The 20,390-nt window shown below is 45.6% G+C and overlaps 1 protein-coding gene across 1 annotated transcript in view; it reads left to right on the top strand.

The window, feature by feature from the left end:
- The window catches only part of spop (speckle type BTB/POZ protein), a 51,416-nt gene extending 31,330 nt beyond the window's left edge, over positions 1-20,086 (top strand). The window contains exons 6-10 of the mRNA XM_080524114.1: positions 9,356-9,533; positions 11,013-11,068; positions 15,507-15,629; positions 16,402-16,544; positions 19,077-20,086. Coding sequence (XP_080380240.1) covers positions 9,356-9,533; positions 11,013-11,068; positions 15,507-15,629; positions 16,402-16,544; positions 19,077-19,221 — 645 coding nt within the window. The 3' untranslated portion in view covers positions 19,222-20,086. The remainder of the gene's footprint in view (positions 1-9,355; positions 9,534-11,012; positions 11,069-15,506; positions 15,630-16,401; positions 16,545-19,076) is intronic.
- Positions 20,087-20,390: the final 304 nt, after the last annotated feature.

Here is a 20,390-nt window from a genome sequence, read left to right as displayed (position 1 = left end):
TGTGGTAATTACCCAGCTCTATTAATGAGGAAACCTGTGTGAGCTGGTTAGGCTGGAATCGGGACGTCGTGTAAAATAAATGATGAGGGGTGCTATCACAAGGTCTGGGAGTATTCCCCTGTCCTGTGTGTAGTAGGCAGGGAAGAGTGGAGAGCCCTTAAATATTTCTGGTCTTTCTCTCTCTCTCTCTCTCTCTCTCTCTCTCTCTCTCTCTCTCAAATCTCTCTCTCTCTCTCTCTCTCTCTCTCTCTGTCTCTCTCTCTCTCTCTCTCCGTCTGAGACGGTGCAGTGTTTACCATCAGAGACCTGGCTGGCTCCTCTCTGGGCCAGATGGCCCTGTCCTGCCTCTGGGAGAGAGGGAACGCCCCAGAGCCCCGTGCTCTCCTCTCCTCTCTTCTGTCTCTTCTCTGTCTCTCCCCCCACTACTCTCTCTTCTCCATCTAGTCTACCTCTCCTCCACCCCTCTTAGCTCTCTTTTCCCGGCCTTTTCGCGTTCCCTCTCCCTCGCCACCCCTCTTTCCCCCCCCCCTCTCCCCATTTCGACTCCGCTTCCTCCCGCTGTCCTTGTCTCTCCTTTGCCACCCCTTTCTGCTCCTTTTTCTGATCGTGTTTTCCTCTGTTCCCTCTCCTGTCTCTCTTTTCATCTCCTCCCCTCCTCCCCCCCCTCTTCCCCCAGGCAGAGGTGTAACGGCTGTAGAACAGGCCAGGTGATGGAGGTGTATCAGCGCGAGTCTGGTGCCAGCTCAACCTCTCAGCGTAATGCCTGACGTCCCCTTTTTAAAGTCATCCTGTCTGCCCCCAAAGGCATTAGTTATTTAAACACAGCGTTGGGGGGATCTGGCTGTGTGTCATGTAAGAGAGGGCCAGAACAAGCCCTGCCATTTCTTTTTTATCTGTCGCTCTCTTCTCTTGCTCTCTCTCCTTTCGCTCTCTCTCTCTTCCCCTGTTCTCCTCGCTTCCTGCCTCTCTCCATCTCTGCCAAAGCTCCTGACACCTGCAGGTATTTAATGAGGAGATAGTTCCCATTAAAGGTGCTGTGCTGGCTGTCATAAGAGAGAGGGAGAGGGGGGGTGGGTGGGGTGGGTGGGGGGGGAAACAGAGCTGCTTTGGAAAACGGGTGAAGGAAAGACCTCTTTAGAGGAGGAGTGATCCCCGGAGATGGTGGAAGCTATGGGGGTGGAGTAGACGGAGAAAGAGAGGGAAATAACGGTGACAGAATGAAAGGAAGATGGGTAGAACTTGGATGGATGTAAAAAAAAAAATCTGCAGACATATAGACGGATGAACTAATGGACGTGGAGGAGAGATGTTTCTCTGCCTTCCTTCATTCCTCCTCGAATGAAACTCTGGCTCATGCACATACAATTGTGCTAGCCTTGGGGCTTACGGTTGTTTGCTGGGGAGTGAGCATATTCAGTAAGTCTTTTCTGAGACTGACAGACCAAACACGAGTATTTTGTAAAGGGAAAAGGTTTGCGGGGGAAACGTGTCTGTCAGTCATTCTAAATTGGCTCTTGGAACTGTTGTGGAGTAACTGCGTTCCACCTTTAGGCAGCCGGAGGTAGTGTCAGAGTCCGTGGGGAACACGGTTGTTTCTACACTGCTATCCGTCTTTTTATCCACTCAGCTGTTGCTTCAGAAACAAGAGAGCAGCCACCCCACCGAAGCTCACTTCATTAACAGCCCCTGCCACCCACACACACACACACACACACACACACACACACACACACACACACACACACACACACCTGAACGCTCCCTTCCACCCCCTGCAACCTCTTTTCATCCACAGAGACCTCTTTTCCTCATCTCCTCTTTCACTCTTCCTCTCCTCCACCCTCTTGTACCTACCTTCCGCTTTTCTCAGTTTTCCCCCTTTTCGCTCGTTCACCTTCTCCTCGAGCTCCTCCTTCCCCCTCTCCCCACGCTCTCGCTTTCTCTCTCTCTTTCTCTCTCTCTCTCTCTCTCTCTCTGTCCCCCTCCGTCTCCCAGGGAGAGATGAGTGCGGTAGAATAAATGAGCAGGGTGCTGATGTTCAGCTGTTTCCTCTTCTCTCCTCCTGATGTTTGGAGCGCAGGTCTGCTCTCCTGTCTGTGGGTAAGCACTTTGCCGGGTGACAGCGCCCATCCTTCATAGGGCCCCGCCATATGCCGCGCTGCTGTCAGAGGAGATGACTACAGCTGCTCCAGCTGCTCTAGCTGCTCTGCTTCCCCACACACTACACACACAACTCTGAAGCTTTGAGAGACAGAGAGGGGGGGGATGGGGGGGGCAGAGAAAGGGAGAGGGGGGGACACAGAAAGATGGAGAGGGGTAGATATCGGTGGGGTGGGAGAACCGTAGGCAGGGAGAAGATGGAGAGAGGGAATGAAAGGTAGAAGAAATGGGGGAAGCAATCACATGTTGAGGGAAGGGGAGGGGGGGGAGGGGGAGGAGAAGCACAGCACTGGAGAGATACCAGAGGGTTTAGAGACAGAAACACAAGGATGGACAGACACATGGTGGAAGATGAAGAGACAGGCGGGTACAATGAGAGAAGTGCCTCAGAGAAGGTTTAGGTGTAAATGGTTATTCCAAAGCGCTATACAGTGGCCTCTCATTCACCCATTCACACACCAATGGCGGCAAGCCACCATGCAAGGCACCGGCCAGCTCATTGGGAGCAATTAGGGGTTCCTGCGGACACATGGCCAGCCGGGGATCGAACAGCCGGCCTTGCTATCATTAGACGCCGGCTCTACCTCCTGAGCCACAGCCGCCCCTCAGTGTAATGATGATCCAGAGAGTTTCACCATGGCTGGTTGTCTGACTCTGCAGCCTTGGACCTGTCGCACTTGTTGCAACCCCTAATTGGGTTCTTCATTGAGGCTTAAGGACTCTCACCTCAACGGCAAAAAAACCACCCAACAGGCCCTTTAAACCCCATCACAAGGCTACGAATTAAAATGAAGAAATTGAACAAGCAAAGCAACTTTCTCTTTTTGTCCTCGGCCTGCTTCAAACATTTCTCCTTCAAGCGTTTTTAAATCGGGCCTCCGAGTCTCAAAGCTATCAGTTTAGTGTCTCTGTGATCTTTCGGCAGAGAAAACACAAACTACTTTAAAGGGACCCAAATGGCTGGCGCTCACAGACACAGGCGAGCGCGCTCACACCGCCAGTGGTGTCTGTGGAAGAACAAGGCCGGCGGGACACAACACTCTCGTTCAGCAGCTTGACTTCAAATCATGCATGAAATGTGCCTCTGTCTGTGTGGATCCACTGAAAATACCTTGGTGTCTGTGAAGGTCTGGCGGAATATTACCGCTTGCCTGTAGATCAGCTGTAACGCCGCTGTGTTCCGGTAGCAGACCCGATGGAATGCTCATCAGTAGTGACAAACTGTCATTCACCATCTGAAGGAGATGATTTGGCCCAACCGCCATTGAGATTTAATTGTTTGCCAACGGTGTTGGGTGGTGTATCAGTTCTATTACATATTACTAATTCAATTTAACTTGCGTTATTTTACAATGATGATACTTTGAATGGAAAGCTTTATGACAAGAAGTTACACCCTATATTCACTCTCACTGAACACTTTATTAGGAACATTATACTAAAACTGGGAACAAACACTTGACCGAATACAGAGTGCATACTGGCAGTTTTTCATTTATTTTGCAACCATTTATTTTTGTACCATTGCAAAAATTAAATACATTTTGCTTTTTATTCATGCTTGTATGCTTATTCATGTAAAAATTATCAAAATTACCTTTTTGAAATTGTATATACTTGATGCAAACATTGTGACAGCGGCTGGTGAAAGGGGGAACAAGTCACCAATCAAAATGTTCAGACTTTTATTCCGAAAAATGGAAATGCATTTCAACGTTACTAAAAATCACATCACACACTCGCTAGACAAGCCAAAATATTATTTATATATATATATATTATATCATACTTTTATTTTGAAGTCACGAAAATGAAAACGGTCTTAAGGTCGGAATCTACCTCTCGTTGTCGTTCAGAGAACAGATGCCAAACTGACGACATATTTGCTGCAATTATATCAATCAATGCTCATCTCATTCACAGAACAGCATAGGTTGCTTGCACTGTTTGACTGCGTCATCAAAAAAAGTCTCACATGGTTTGTTCACACATACGGCCGAACACCGAATGTGCTTTTTTTTTTTTTTTTTTTTTGCTATTTCCGTTCTACCACATCCCAAAGGTGTTCTATTGGTTTCAGATCTGGTGACTAGGAAGGCCAATAAAGAACGCTGAACTCATGTTCAGGAAACCAGTTTGAGATTACTAGTTTTGTGACATGGTGCATCATGCTGGAAGTATGTGTGTGTGTGTGTGTGTGTGTGTGTGTGTGTTAACTTGCACATTCAGGTGTGTGTTTGTGTCTCAGACTGCTCAGGATTGATCCGAGAAAAGTCTCTCAGCTTGAAAATGAGACTAGGGAGGCAAAAGAACAAGTGTTCCATAACTTAATGAACTTCATTTTATTCGATTATTTCGGGGAACGATTTCACGCATGGTGAAATACTGTAAATCTATAAACACACATAAATGGCCAAGAAAGATTGATGCATAAATGAATACATCATTTATGATTTGAGACTCAATGTTAACCTCCGCTTGCCTGGAGAGTTCAGGAGGCTATAACAGATATAAGCATTATCAAACAATCTAGGAGGTGAGGAGATGGATACAACAGCCTGCCTAAGAAATGGGACAGTGAAGCCTTTTTTTTTCTTATTTTGGCTCTACACTCAGTTTGGATTTAAGATCAAACAATTACCACAAGGTTAAACTATAGCTTCTCTGATTTGATTTGATGGTATTTGTGTGCATATTGGTTTCACCATTCAGACATTACAAAACTTTTTAGACAGTCCCCCTATTTTTGGCCACCAAAAGTTATGGGATCATGGGCTTTACAGGTGTTTCTGGGTTGTCAGGTGTGTTCCGTCACATCATTTGTGCAGGCGTAAGAGAGCTCTCAATGTCTAGTATTGATTGTAGGTTTTGCGTTGGCCTTTGGAGTTCTGCTATTAGGACCAAAGAGATGCCAATGAGAATCAGGGAAGACATTATGACCGAAACCCCCCCCCCCCCCAGAAACGTAACCAAAACATAAACCTACTAAAATCCGCCGTTTCGAACATTATTAAAAGGAAAGAAAGCGCCGGTGAGCTGAGAATCTCTATCTCTATTTTAACGTAGTAATTGTTTGATTTAAAATCCCAACTTGTAGGGTGTAGACAAAAAAAAAAAAAAAAATGCTTCAGTGTCCTTACTTATGCAGGTCACTGTACAGCAGCTGAGCATTTTGAATACAATTATATCGAAGATGATGATGATGACAGAGGAAGACACATGAAAGGGAGGTTAATGAAGTGAAGGCAGCCAGTGTGTCTAAAACAAACAGGCACTGTTGTTTTGGTTTCTGCCTGGTTGAACAGAGGACTAATGGATCAGGTTAGCATGCCTGTGCCTCGCAGTAGCCGGGAGCACAACGATGGCACTACCTTGCTAATTAGGACTATTTATACTGGAGACACATGAAACACTTCCATTTACATTCACTACTGTTTTTGACAGTGTGGGTCTTCTCAACACACGACTGTGCTTATTTATCTGTTCCCTCCCTTAAAGTCCTCAATTTTAAGGTTGCTACTCTCCCCCCCCCCATCTCTCTCCCTCCTATCTCTCTCCCCCCTATCTCTCTCTTCCCTCCCTCTCTCTCTCTCTCTCTTCCCCCCTCCCACACTGCAGTTCTCCCTCTACCAGCTCCTGTATGAGTGCTAATCAGTGCCTTATGAATGCCTTGTTGTGTGTGTGGATGTGTACTCCAGAGTGAATCCTGCTGTGTGTGTGCTGGTGTATTCCTCTGTGAGTGTGTGGAGATGGATGTACGTCAGTCAGACCCATGTCCCCCTGGAGTGTGATTAATGGAGCCAGCTGTGGGGACCAGACTGAGAGAGAGAGTGAGAGCGAGAGAGAGACACACACACACACACACACACACACACACACACACTTGTGTACACTGATACACAGTATCGACAGACAGTATTCAGACTTTTTTTTTTCCATATGCTTTGCTTTCCTCGCCTGAACAGTAGAATTTACTGTATTTTTATTTTTACATTCCCCATGTCATGTCATCACAGGAAATGAGTTTGTCTTTATGAGAGCCCATTTCCTACTTAGGATCCTACCCCCTGTTTCTCTCTCTCTCTCCCCCATCTCTATACCCCATCTCTATACCCCCCCTCTCCCCTTCAGGCTAACACTTACACCTCCATCAGGACCAAACAAGGGTCCTTGACATTCAATTTCCTGCTTGCCACGCACTTTTTCATTTGGTGTCTTCTCCTTTTCTCCTCTGTTTTGTGAGTCAGACAACGGTCCTGGCTGTTTCTCACAGCGGTTAGCTTCCACGGCTGAGCTGCCCAGCAGCAAGGACACTTCTCAAGGGAGAGAAGGGTTGTCCAGGTGTTTCTGTGGCCATGCAAAGAAATGTGTTTTGGTGTTTTGTTCTTTAGTTGTTTTGTTGTTTTTTGTTTTTCCTGACTGATGTAGCTACGAATCATGTTTGAATTGACTATAGCAGTACTCGTGTAGTATTTACACTTCTTCTGCACCCTACACTCAGTCACACATGGAATAGGGTATTGTGCACACCATGCTCATGAACATCATTGACGATAAAAAATAATGTGTGTCGAAAAAGAAAACGTGTGTAGATAATAAAAGTAATATTTTCTATCATATCTGCCATTATCAATCTACTGTATGCATACACCTGTGTGTGTGTGTCTGTCTGGATCAAAGGCACGTGCACTCGCATACCTGTAGAGAGATAAATGAGTGTGTTTGACATTGTCTGGAACAGGTGGCATAGTCAGCAGGAGGATACAGCAGCAGACACTCTCTCTCTCTCTCTCTCTCTCTCTCTCTCTCTCTCTCACACACACACACATTATTCATACATTGATTCAAATTCCTGTGTCCTTGATTGAGCGAAGAATGCACTTGTGATAGAATTGTGATATGAATATCTTTGGATGGCAGCTTTATTGAACAGCCGATGTATTATTTGGCGTGGGAGAGGTCGACCATTTATCTTCCTCTGTGGATTGGATTCATCAATGTTTTGTCAATGTTAATGCATTAACGCTCGCGATTAATCTGGAAAGTTTAATGTGTTAAAATTTATTTTTTAAAAATGCGCAAATTAATCATATCATGAAGATGTGTATGTTACGGTACATGTGGGAATACGGTACATGTGGGAAAACTAGAGTTAGGATTAGGTGCTGGGGTGCTATGGTTAGGGTAAGGGTCAGTGTTAGGGTTAGGGTTAGGGGTAGGGTTAGGGATGGGGTTAGACATGCCAGCATGTACCAAGTCGACGTAGCACCTAACCCTAACCCTAGTTTTCCCACATGTACCGTATTCCCACATGTACCGTAACATATATATAAACCCCTCAAACGTTATTTTGGTTGATTATTCCTCCCCTTAATAATACCAATTGGTATTGTATTTTATATCGTTAGAAAGCCTGATTAGTCACCACGAGGTACAACTTGTATGGATCATGCATTCGTGGAATGAGCAACACAGCTAAACGAGTGGGTAGCGGCCCAAAAATATTTGCCAAAATCTATTCTTCTGTTGGTATTCACTCTCGTTTTGAGTTGCTTGGTGGATTGGATGATTGCACTCTCCCACAGTAGGAAAAAACAACACATATTGGCAATTTTTACACTTTATTAATTTTACACTGTCAGGGACCTTAGTAGCGTGTGGAAGATCCATACGCAGTCACAACAGCTTGGCACCTCCTCCTCATGCTGGTCACACTGCTGTGGGATGGCATCCCATTCCTCAACTAGGATTTGCCGCAAGTCAGCCAACATGGTTGTGTTGGTCACTCTGGCACATACAGCACGCCCAAGCTGATCCCACAAGTGTTCAATTGGGTTGAGGTCTGGACTCACGGCAGGCCATTCCACCCTCTCCACTCCCACATTTTGGAGGTGCTCTGTGATGATCCTGGCTCTGTGGGGGTGAGCGTTGTCATCATGGAGGATGGAGTTAGGTCCCAGATTCTGGAGATATGGGATCGCCACTGGCCCCAGAATATAATTCCTGTCAATTAGGTGCCATTCAGGTGCCAGTCACACACCTGTGACTGACATACACCTGCCAGCACTTGAAGCTCAAAACGAGAGTGAATACCAACAGAAGAATATTGCAGGGGATTTTGGCAAATTCTTTTTGGGCCGCTACCCACACGTTTAGCTGTGTTACTCATTCCACAAATGCATGATCCTTACAAGTTGTACCTCGTTTTAAAGGTGACTAATCAGGCTTTCCAACGATATACAATACAATACCAATTGGTATTATTAAAGGGGAGGAAGAATCAACTGAAATAACATTTCCAAACCTTTTTTGAGGAGTTTATATTAGAACTACAGCCATTAGATAGAAGTCAGGATATGATTCTGTCACAGAACCTCCACTAGTAGATAACTTCATAACCTCATTCCTTGACTCCCGCATAGAGGAGGTGTGTTACTTAGAATGCACGTGTCAATAGTGTCTTGCTTTTCGAAGGACACATTGTGCTGATTTGTGCTGAGTCTTTTTGGCTGAATTTCTTTTTCTTATCTTCTTTGTTTTGTTGTTGTTGACTGAAGTCATGTCACACAAGTTCATACTGTTTCAAGTATTCAACTAAGAGTTTGAAAATGGATTGTTCACTTTATCTCTTCAGAGTGGCATTCAGTTTCTTAAATAGGCCTACTCACTGTAGCATTCATTTGGGTGAGATGTTACTTTGCAAACAATTTACAGGCAAGTTGTTTACATTCTCTTTTTAGCAGACGTTACTTTGTAACTGTTCTTTATGTGGTCTGCTAATTAAGTCTACAGAGCCAAGCAATCCCTGAGACCTTTTTACTCTGCAATTTAGGAGATTCTAATCTTATTCAGAAATCATCAAAACTAAGCTGAGATGTTATTATAAAGTAAAAAAAAAAAAAACTGATTCCTCTAACCTGCTTGTCATGCATTTCTTTATTCCAACACCACACCTTTTTGTTTTATCTCCCCCCAAAAATACAAATAAATACTAGTTTTTTAAAACTTGGGATTAATCATGATTAAGCACAGCCTATTATTGTGATTAACTTGATTCAAATGTTTACATTTTGTCTGAAGTGTGATGTTTTCATACAGTAGGGGAATGGCTTCGACTGATGTTGTCATTGTAGGTTTCAAAGTAAGTGTGATGAAGTTTCACTGATTGACCTACATTCTATGTGTCTGTGTGTAGGTGAGCGTGGTGCAGGACTCGGTGAACATATCTGGTCAGAACACGATGAACATGGTGAAGGTTCCAGACTGCAGGCTGGCTGACGAGCTGGGAGGCTTGTGGGAACACTCCCGCTTCACCGACTGTTCCCTGTGTGTGGCAGGACAGGAGTTTCAGGCGCACAAAGCCATCCTAGCAGGTAAGAGAGACACACACACTTTCAGTACACAAACTAAAGTCATCCTAGCAAGTAAGAGACGCGCGCGCACACTCACATACACTCACATACACACACACACACACACACACACACACACACACACACTTTCAGTACACACAAATCCATTTGACACATCTGGAACAAGTTGTAAGTATTGTCACATCTATGACGCACAGACAGAGAAACTTTGAGAAACAGGCAAACTTGTCTCCCAGAGGAGAACAGTTATGGCTGTTAATTACTGAGTTACGTGAGTGCGTCTGCGCTGCTGTGGTTTGGGGGTCTCTCTCACCATCCCCCTCGTCTGGCTGTCTCCAGCTCGTTCGCTCGCTCCAGTACCTGGGCCAGATGACACCCGGTCCCCTTGTTATTCTCCCATTCCGCCATTGCCGTGACAACTCTCTGGGCTGTTAATCACTGCGGAGACGGACACAGCGGGATCAAAGTAGCGAGCGAGCGGACGTGTGCTGGATGAGGCGAGCAGCTCTAATTGGCTCCTCACTTGGCCATGTGATCTAGAACAGTGTGTAGTGCTTCTGCTGCAGTTTGAGCCCATCAGAGGATTCACTGCAGCTCTGTTCTCCAGTACAGTCACAAGCCCCTAAACACTCAACTAAACACTCAACAAGAGGACCAGAAGGAGGCCCGGACAGTTTCTCCCCACTACCCCTAGCAGTGACGTCTGAGAAGGATGACACAAGTATTACTGTTGACCCCAGAGCGCAGGTGTTTGTCGGCGGTGGTGGTGGTGGTGGTGGTGGTGGTAGGGATGGTGGTGGGGATGGGATTCCATTGTTGCCTTCTGGATTCTCCTCCAGCATTGGGACACACACACAGAATGGGAAAGGAAGCAATCAGACCCATTAAGCATCAGTTCTCTTCCAGTTAAGAGCGAAAGAATAACAAATCCCATGCAGTGCCTCAGCATGTCTACTCAAACCACACAAACCAGCTCCATGGCAGACCACAACAAACAAGGGGGTGTGAGAAGTCCCTGGCCGAACCACAGGAAAAAGAAACCTGTGTGTGTCCACCTCTACTACAGTGATGGAAATGGTATGACTCATATGTAGTTCTATGTGACAACGCAGCGACGTCAGTTATCTCAAGATTCCAGTCAGTCATCTGCTGGGCAAACAGACTGGATAAGACCTTGTCAGCGACAGCCAGACTGTCTGTGTGCACAGGAATGCTTTAATTCCTTGTCAATCGCTTACCTTGGATTCCTCTAGCCCTGTGGCAGACTGCTGAGGGACTCTCAGACCAGAAGATGTCAACTTGACTACACACTAAACTACACACTGTTTCTCTCTCCCCCCTCCTACCATTTCTCTCTTTTTCTGTCTCTCTCTCTCTCTCCCCCTTTCCTTTTCTCTTTTCTCTCTCACACCTTCTCTCCTCTCACTCTCCCCCCCCCCTTCTCTCTCTCTCTCTCTCTCTCTCTCTCTTTCTCCTCAGCCCGCTCGCCTGTGTTCAGTGCCATGTTTGAGCATGAGATGGAAGAGAGTAAAAAGGTGAGTCAAGTTATTGACACGGCTCTGACCTAAGAAGTTTTATTGTTCCGTTTCTGTGGAGTGTCTTTATCTGTGCTTTCTTTCTCTGTGTTGCATCATCTCCTGTTTCAAGCAAGATGGTTTCATTACCCTTCTAGATTATATGTATTCTTACTACGCATGCAAAGGTTCAGTTGGCTCACGGTTCGGTATGAACCTCGGTTTTTAGGTCACGGTTTCGGTACGGTGTCGGTACGTGTTTTGTGTGTAAGGAGAGAAAAAAATGCTTTATTTACAAACGGTTACTTTACTTTATTTTGCTTATACTTATGGAACTTTAACATTCAGACACATTCCAGAATATGGTATATTGTATACTATAAAAAATATAAATCTATAGTAAAGTAGTAAGTAAAGCTTTATTTATATAGCGCCTTTCGTACATGAAATGCAACTCAAAGCGCTATATATAAACAAAAACACTTTCAAATGTAAACAACATTTAAGAAAACACTTTAAAATGTAAACGTGCCTCTTAGCCTTGACTACTGGTACAGGAGAGGAACACATGAAAGTAAAAGTGCACTTTAGCCTTGACTGGTAGCCCATATACAAACTGGGGGAAAACAAATTCAAAAGTAGTACTTTGTAAACATAACATACACAAACATATCAAACAAACAACAAACAAACAACATCAATTAGATATCAGCTATCTATTCCTGTACTGTGAGGTTATTCTGTAAAAAGAGAAGCTTCGTCAACATTCTCTGCAGCAAGGCGAGAGCGGTTTGCGGTGACAATGTCCCCAGCAGTGGAGAAAATTCTCTCACTTGCAACAGAGGTTCCCGGGACACAGAGGTGGCGCTGTGCAACTTGGGGGAACTTGCACTCGTTTGTCTTCCACCACATGAATGGATCAGCATCCACATGAATGTCCTTGGCAGAAATCTTCACACCGTTGTCTAGTAAGGCAGAGTAGACGGCGGGCTGCTTTCCCCACATACCGTTCGAGTTGTCACATCATGGATTAACTTGTGTTTTAGGTCAGTCTAACATCTCTTGCTTCACTGTCAGAACATGGTGGGGCTGTGGTGCTTTTGTGAAAGAAAGAAAGTCACTGCATGTCTGACCTTCCCCAGGAGGCGGGACACCAGGATGATTGCCACGGCCTTCTTGCCTGCGAGATTTACAGTCAAAGCAGCCTGTCTGTGGCACCAGTGCATCATTGATCTTCATTGATCGCGTTCACAATGTTTGCTGCGTTATCTGTTGTTACTGGAATCGTCATGTTTGGCCTCTCCAACTTCCACTCAGTCGCTGCATTTGTCAGTTCCTCTCCCAGGTGCACGCTGGTATGGCTTTTATATAGCGGACGAGTTTGCAGCACTGCGCTCTTCATCTCCCAATCCGGCGACATATGGTGGACCGTGACAGTGAGGTAACTCTCCGTTGCCCGGGAGGTCCAACCATCCGTAGTCAGTGCAAAGCTCTGTGTTTTTAGCCAAGTCGTCTTTGACGGCCTCTTCACGTAGTTTCATAGATATCGGGGATTATTTGGGTGCTGAACGCTGTACGGGAGGGTGGGCACGCTGTGACGGGGATCGAGCGTTTTCATCAGGTGACAAAACCCCAAATCTCCAACCACCGAAAAGGGCTGCAAATCCTTTGCAATGAACATCCCCACTGCATCGGTTATTTTTGGGGTGTTTCTCTGAACTGGTACTGTAGGTCTGTCCGAAGGCATCGGAGAGAGACTGCTGTTTTTTCACTGACGTTACCTGCTCGGCTTTCCTGCCTCCAGTCAGTGTTATAGTTGAGTGGTGGCGGCGAATATGCTGGTTCATATTGGAAGTGTTTCCATTCGCATATATGACACCCGTTAAGCAATGCTTGCAGACAGTAACGTTTCTGTTCACTGGTTTCGTTCCTTCATCATTGTATTATTGTATTCATTGGGCTTCCTCAAACTGTTGCCTCTGAATCACATTTATGTTCTCAACTCCGCTCGCCATGTTCAATCTTTTTATTTTTTATTAGTGTTGTTGTTTCTTCCCTGCGATTGGATATTAGGCAGCCAATTAGGCAGTAAGTAATGTACAACTGCGTTCCAGACCAACTCAACCTCCGATGAATGGAACGCAGCATCAACCGAAAATGCCACGGTTCACTAGTGCGTATTGAACCCGTGGAAGGCGAACCGTATGGTTCAATATAAAACTGAATACCGTTGCACCCCTCTTACCTGGGGTAGTGGGGCTTTTGGAGAATATGTCGCTGTTTGAACTAATCGTGAACCTAGGTGCGTGTTTGAGTGTTGGTTGTGAGTTGAGAGTTTGTTTTTGTGTGTGTGTGTGTGTGTGTGTGTGTGTGTTTGTGTGTGTTCATTTGTACTCTGTATATGGTTATATTTGTGTGTATTTACCTGTTTTGTATATGTGTGTGTGTGTGTGAGTGAGTGAGAGCCCCTGTGCCACGGCGGGTCCTGTTCATCTGATAGGAGGCGGTGAGATTGAACCTCAGTGATTTAGAGGCCGTGTCAGCGGAATATTGATGCTGGCGCTGCTCGAATGGGGAAATTATAAAGCACACAGCGAGGAAATGCATCTTAATTGCTGTTTAAGTGGGCGTCTTCATCAGAGAGAGGGGGAGAGACGGAGGGCTGAATCCCCATACGATACAGAGAAAATAGATAGATGGGTTAACCCTGCTCTACAGCAGTCTATACAGCGGAGACGAATGAGCTCGTAAAGAAACACTTTAATAGGGGAGCTGTGTGTGTGTGTGTGTGTGTGTGTGGTCGGTTGGAGATGATGTGTGGGTAAATCTGTGTCTACATACGGATGTGTATGTTGTACATTATGTGTATGGTGTACATTATGTGTATGCTGTACATTCATGCTCTAGCTATGTTTTAACAGCAACAATGTGTTTGTTTGTATTTCAAGGTTTTCTCCCGTATTCGTTTCCCTCTGTGTGTTGTTTGAGAGTGGACAGAGTGAAACATTAATGCACTAAGGCTAAGCTGCTATACAAAGACCTGACCCTGCTGAAAGGCCCCAGGTCTCCTCAGCGACGATAAAGCAGCGTTATAATTGGTTTACTGCCTTGTTCTGCCTCTCGAAGCAGAGGAAAAGGTTCAGGTTACCGTTACCGTGCCGACAAGCGATAAAGAGTGCTTTCTTTTGGCTGCAGGCATTGTGCTTTGGCAATGGCGGCTCCGGATTAATTCCAGAAAAAACGCCTGAAAATAACGAAATAATATCTAAAATGTAGTTTTCAATTTTTAGGGGTGAGGTTAAACGTGTTTAGACTTTTAATGCTTTTTTTTTATGGCCGCTTTGAACTGCTCTTGGAACTGTTTCGCATTTGTCTGTATCCATGTCTGTATCCATGTTTGTATGGGGGTTTGGGTGCTGGTGTCTGGCTGAGCCTGGTTTCGAAATGGCAGTCTGTGATGTGAATGATTGACAGCCCTAAGAATAGACACTAGACTTGCCTGCTTCTTTGAAACAAGCAGATGTTGTCTTATGGAGCAGACATCCTTCTGTCGTGGTGTGAAGGGTCTGTGACATAGAGTTCTGTAGGATTTTGTTCAGTCTGGTCTCTTTGCTCCTGGACAGTAGTACTTAAATTAGTCATCTTGTGCTCTTCTTCAGCAAGTTAATGTAGTCTCTGACTTGGGTCCCCATAACATGTCATTGAATTTTCTCGTTGAAAATACCGCTCAGATTTTAACCAAAAGAGTTCTTGCATTCCTCTCAACCACGCTTTTCTTGTGTCATGCAAATGAGCTGTTTCTCTCCATTCCCCCTACTCCATAACGGTTATGTCATAGGTTATAGGTCAGTCCGTGCCTCTGAAAGCAACCAATAGTGCTGCTATTAGCAGAGGCTCCTGATCAACTTGTTCCAACTTTTTGAATGCAGCAGGACGTTTCTGAATGGTTAGTGAACTTTTAACGCTAACCACAATGCCAATGTTAGGGTTCGAGACCCGCTGGGGGCGAGTTGCTCTACAATTTGATCACAATTTTATTTTTGGATCATAATCTGTAAAAAAAAAAATAATGACTTGGGGACCAAAACACCAGACTGTCACATACCTCAGCTGTGAGCACTAAACGGCAAAAGAAACACAGCACGGTATATCTGTAATGAGGGCTAGCTTTTATGTGGAAGTGGGAATCTGAATGGTTTGTTGAATCCCATGCTTGGCTGGTTGAATCGAAATATCCAGCCCACAAAAAACTGTCCGAATTGCTTCATTTCTGTGTCAGTAGGGTCATCAAAGACCAAAATGTACAGAGACCCACAAGCACTGAAAAAGTGACATTTTCATATGACCCCTCTAATGTACAGCACAGTGGACGGTTCTGTCCTGTTTGGAATGCTGTGGTTCTGTAGTCTCTGACCCCAGGCATATTCTACTCCCTCCCTCTATCCTTTCCGCCGTCCAGAACCGAGTGGAGATCAACGACGTGGAGCCAGAGGTGTTCAAAGAGATGATGTGTTTCATCTACACGGGCAAGGCCCCCAACCTGGACAAGATGGCCGACGACCTCCTGGCTGCCGCAGACAAGGTGCAGTGTGTGTGTGTGTGTGTGTGTGTGTGTGTGTGTGTGTGTGCGTGGGGGGGGTGTGTGTTACTTAATACTTTTTTTCATCATGAGAGCTCTATTAATAGGGGTGAGTGACTGTTGGATAAATAGTGGCCAAGGCCATGGCACACACAGGTTCTTGCTCTTCTGATGCTATCCCAGCATCCTCTCTGTCTTCACAGTAGTGCAGCTCTGTGTGTTTATGTGTGGGTGGAGGGTCATCTCACGGGTTAATGATACCCAGAGCTGCTTGGAGGCCCTACTATATAAACAGTAAACACTGGAATGAGCTTATTGGTGTGTGGAGGCGCAGGCCTTTTATGCATGAATTGTTTCTCTGTATTATCTTCCGTTCCGCGTTAAATGGCATGTGTGTGTACAGTATGTGTGTAGGGTTATCGATTTTGACACTCGTGCCTTAAGAGGATGTCAGATAAATCAGCTTTCACAATGTTTACAGACTGTGCACCATGATCTCTGCTCACGACCCCTCCTGAGTCCCTCTATCCCTTCCCCTGTCCCTCCCCACTCCCCCTTCTGTCCCCTCCCTTCCCCGTCCCTCCCCTTCACTTTCAAACAAACTTTATTGGCATAACATGGAATGATCCAGTGTTGCCAAAGCATTACACAGTACAACAATTTCTAATTCTCATGGTGCGATATTGTTAACGCTAACTAATTAAAGCCCCTTCCTTCCCTCCCTTTCTCTCTCTCTCCCTCTCCCCTGTCTCCTCTCTTTGTCTGTGTCTATCAGTATGCTCTGGAGAGGCTGAAGGTGATGTGTGAGGATGCTCTGTGTACCAGCCTGTCCGTGGAGAACGCCGCAGAGATTCTCATCCTGGCAGACCTGCACAGCGCCGACCAGCTCAAGACACAGGCGGTGGACTTCATCAACTAGTACGTAAAACTATACTGTACAGTGTTTCCCCTACCATTGCCTTGGGGGGGCGGGCCGCCCCCCCCAATGGAACCCTCCGCCCCCCCAAGAAAGAGGAATTATTACGGACGTAGACACCAAACATCTGACAAGAAGGCTAAAATATCCCCTTTTTTTAAACGCACCCAACCCGAATCTGGCGAGTGGCAAGCCCATGGGCTCGTTGGTAACATAGTCCGCCAGTAGTCTCGCATAGCGAGATCTATCTCAACACTTCGCTTCGCGCTGGAGAATAATACAAGATTGTGCGCGAGCGACGCGAGAGAGTTTTTGCAGGGTGAGATGTCTGCAGATGGAAAGTAAGCAAGTTGAAACGTTAGCAAATATAATTGCTGAGTGTTCTAACAGAGCAAGTTCGTTCAAATTGGTCGTTATTATTGTGACTAGAAAGTGTCTGATTATAGTTCCATGGTGTGTAAATAGCTAGCTAGTTCAGAGGTGATGAGATGAGCTAGTCACTAGCACACATGCCAACTAAAGAGCTAACTGGATGCACTTTATTATTTTACTTAAAGTAGATATACTATCTTTCTTATTCTGCTAGAATTGGGCTTTATGGTAATACCATAATGGCATAGTTACAGTACATGGACAGTGGATTGAAGCATTGGAAATGTCTGTTTTTTATAGTTGGACATACTTTTTTTTTTTCAGGTGAGAGAGTAAAGTCAAAAGGACATTATCTGACTGCATTGCCCACAGCAATCCAATATTCAATTATAATTATGTTATAAATTGATATGGATCAATGTCTACCTCTTATTAGATTATAAATACTCTGGTTGTTATGTTTGCCTTTTGGTTGACAGCAAAAGAGAGAGAGAGGAGGCTAGAGAAGGAGAGAATGAGAGAGAGCAGGATGGTGTCAGCACACCAGAGAGAGAGAGAGAGCAAGAACCAGGCTCTGTCGGGCAAAGCTGGCTCTGTCTCGCAAGAACCAGAAAGTGGACAGGTAACACATTCAACATATTCTACAGTAAGTAGCCTTGAGAACCGATGGTTCTCCAGCCTAATGGCCCATAGGGCAGGAGCCTATCTACTGTTTCCGTAGCGTGAGGCGGCTTAATGTACAAGTTAGTACACCCCCTGGACATGACGCTGTGGGGGGGGGGGGGTCCATGCCACCCCCCCAAGGCAGCAAACCTAGGGGAAACACTGCTGTATAGTAAAACTATAAAACAGTAAAACTATACTGTATAACTATACTATACTTGATTAATATCTCTAATCAAGAAACTCACCAACTAAACTCGTACTCATACGCACGCACGCACACACACAAAACTTCCCTCTTACACTTTTTGGGCCGTTTAGACCATCTATAGTGTGCTTTAATGGAAGTCATTCATTTTCAGTGGGAGCTGATGACGGAGCTTTGTCTCCGGAAATGTCATTTAATCACTTATCAAACCGTTTTTATGCCACATTATGGAGGGCAATTTAGCTAGCGTGATTCGATATGACTGGGCTCATAAACAACATTCGCTGCTATTTATGATCTGTGGAGGTTAATACGAGGTCCATTATGACAGCACAGCCACTCAGCAACACTGAGGCCTTTTTCCCCCCAGTTCCCACTCCTGCTCACTCCCCATCCTGTCCATTGCTCTCTCTCTTGCTCTCTCTCCCATTCTCTCTTTCTGCTTTTCTCTTATGCCTCTTCTCCCACTCTGGCCTCTCTCTCCCCTCAGAATCTTACCCCCCCCCCCCCTCTCTCTCTCTCTCTCTCTCTCTCTCTCATTCCATCCTTCTCTCTCTACTTAGAGAGCTCATGTTCGCCTAAGGTGTTCAGTAATGCAGATTCCTGCCCTAATCCTTGTCATTAATTGCAGTTATGGGCTTTATGACAGTTTAATTTGCTACTGTATTGTTGTTGTGGGAAAATTGGCCACGGGGGACTCTGGCTCGCAAAGCATTATCAACCCTCCTCCCTCGGACAACATCGACAACAACAGGAGCAACAAAAAAAAAATCAATAAAGAGGAAGAATATAGAAAACAAACGAAACAGGGCAGCCAATAAACCCCAGCTGAGCCTGCCTCCAGCCCTCCAGTCAACACCAGCATTAGCCCCCCCCCCTCTCTCCCTCTCCCCCCAGCCCCCCCGGCACAGCTTGCTCTCCAGCTGCGGTTGCTCTCTCTCTGCCCTTTTGCCAGGCAGCTTCCCCAGGCATGGCCCACTGGCCATTAGAGGGAGCGGGGGGGTTCAAGTCCCTGGCAGGGAACAGGGTCAGAGGTGGGCTGGAGGTCTGTGACACACACTGACTTTCTCTCACAATCACACACACTTACACACACACACACACACCAAATGTCATTAAAGGCCATGTGTCGGTGTGCGTGATAGTGCAGCACAGCACCCTCAGGGTATAAGACGGGTGTGGATTCCCACTGGGTCCCCCGCCTGTGGGGGATGGAGGGGTTAGGAGAGGACAACTTATAATACCTTTCTCTATCTCTCTCTCTCTCTCTCTCTCTCTCTCTCTCTCTCAGTCATGCGGCTGACGTGATGGAGACGTCAGGGTGGAAGTCCATGGTGGCGTCCCACCCCCACCTGGTGGCTGAGGCCTATCGCTCGCTGGCCTCCGCCCAGTGCCCCTTCCTCGGCCCCCCGCGCAAGCGCCTCAAACAGTCCTAGTGTCTCCGTAGGACCACCTTGCCTTGCCCTGCTCTGCCCTGACCAATAGGGGGCACCCTACTGCTCTACCCCTAGTCCCTCCCCAGAGAAGCCAAGACTGACACTAGAGCTGCAGGCCTCTCCAGCTGTTGGCCCCCTGGAGCCCATCAACAGAACATGGACTCCTCCAAGGCTGCCCTGTGTCCACCATGCATTACCCCCTCCTCTCTCTTTTGAAAATGGCAAACCTGGACCTCACCTTACTGACCTTTGACTGTTTGTGTCATCAGGAGAAGCATGGAGATCCGATAGACTCCGCCCACCCTGCCAGTCTTTACCTGTAGAGAATAAACCAATTGGGTAAAAAAAAAAGGGAGAAGTTTTGAGAAATTGTAAATAGATTTTGGTGACATTTTATTTTTTAAAGTTCTCCTTTCTCGTAGCACTTGTGTATTTAAAAACCCAAGCTTTCTGTATGAAAAACATAAATGGAAAAAAAGGACAACCAACCAAAAAAACGATGACAAGACAGACTGTTGTTACTTGTGAAAAGGATGTGCAACCCTCTAATCCCCCTCCATGTTCCTGAGGAGTAAAAGACAAAGTTTATGTTTGACATCGATCTTTGTGCAAACATTTTTTCAAGGAGTCAATTGTTCCTCTTGAATAGCAAAAACACATTTAAAATTAACTTTATTTTGATTTGAAGGAAACAAGATAGAGACGAACACGTTTTATTGTTCGATATGTCTGACCTATTTCTTTAAGAAAAACATACGAAAACAACCTGAAAAAAAGAAAAGAAATATGAAATGTTTTTACTCAACCCGTTGTCAGGACTACAATACATTCTTCATGACTGTAAAAATGCAAGCAAATGTTTTGGTCTCAACTCATGAATTACAGCTATTTTGCATTGTTCATCCCTTGTCTGTGTCGTTATTGCTTCTAATGTCTTTACTGGTTCCTCATGTGGCATGCACTAGAGTGCTTTGACCATGTCTGCCAACCAGGAAAGTAGTAAAACAAAGAGGTGGGTAAACCCTTAACACCATGGGTTGAATAGGTGAGTAAACCCTGAACACCATGGGTTGAATAGGTGGGTAAACACAATGCAAATAACATTGTAGAACATAGGAAAACCGTATTCACCAAACTAAATTAAAAGGTGGGAAACTGAGTTGCCTTGG

Source organism: Nansenia antarctica, assembly GCF_963989245.1.
Source record: "Nansenia antarctica genome assembly, chromosome: 2".
Taxonomy (NCBI): Eukaryota; Metazoa; Chordata; class Actinopteri; order Argentiniformes; family Microstomatidae; genus Nansenia; species Nansenia antarctica.
This window is presented reverse-complemented; position numbering and strand designations above follow the sequence as displayed.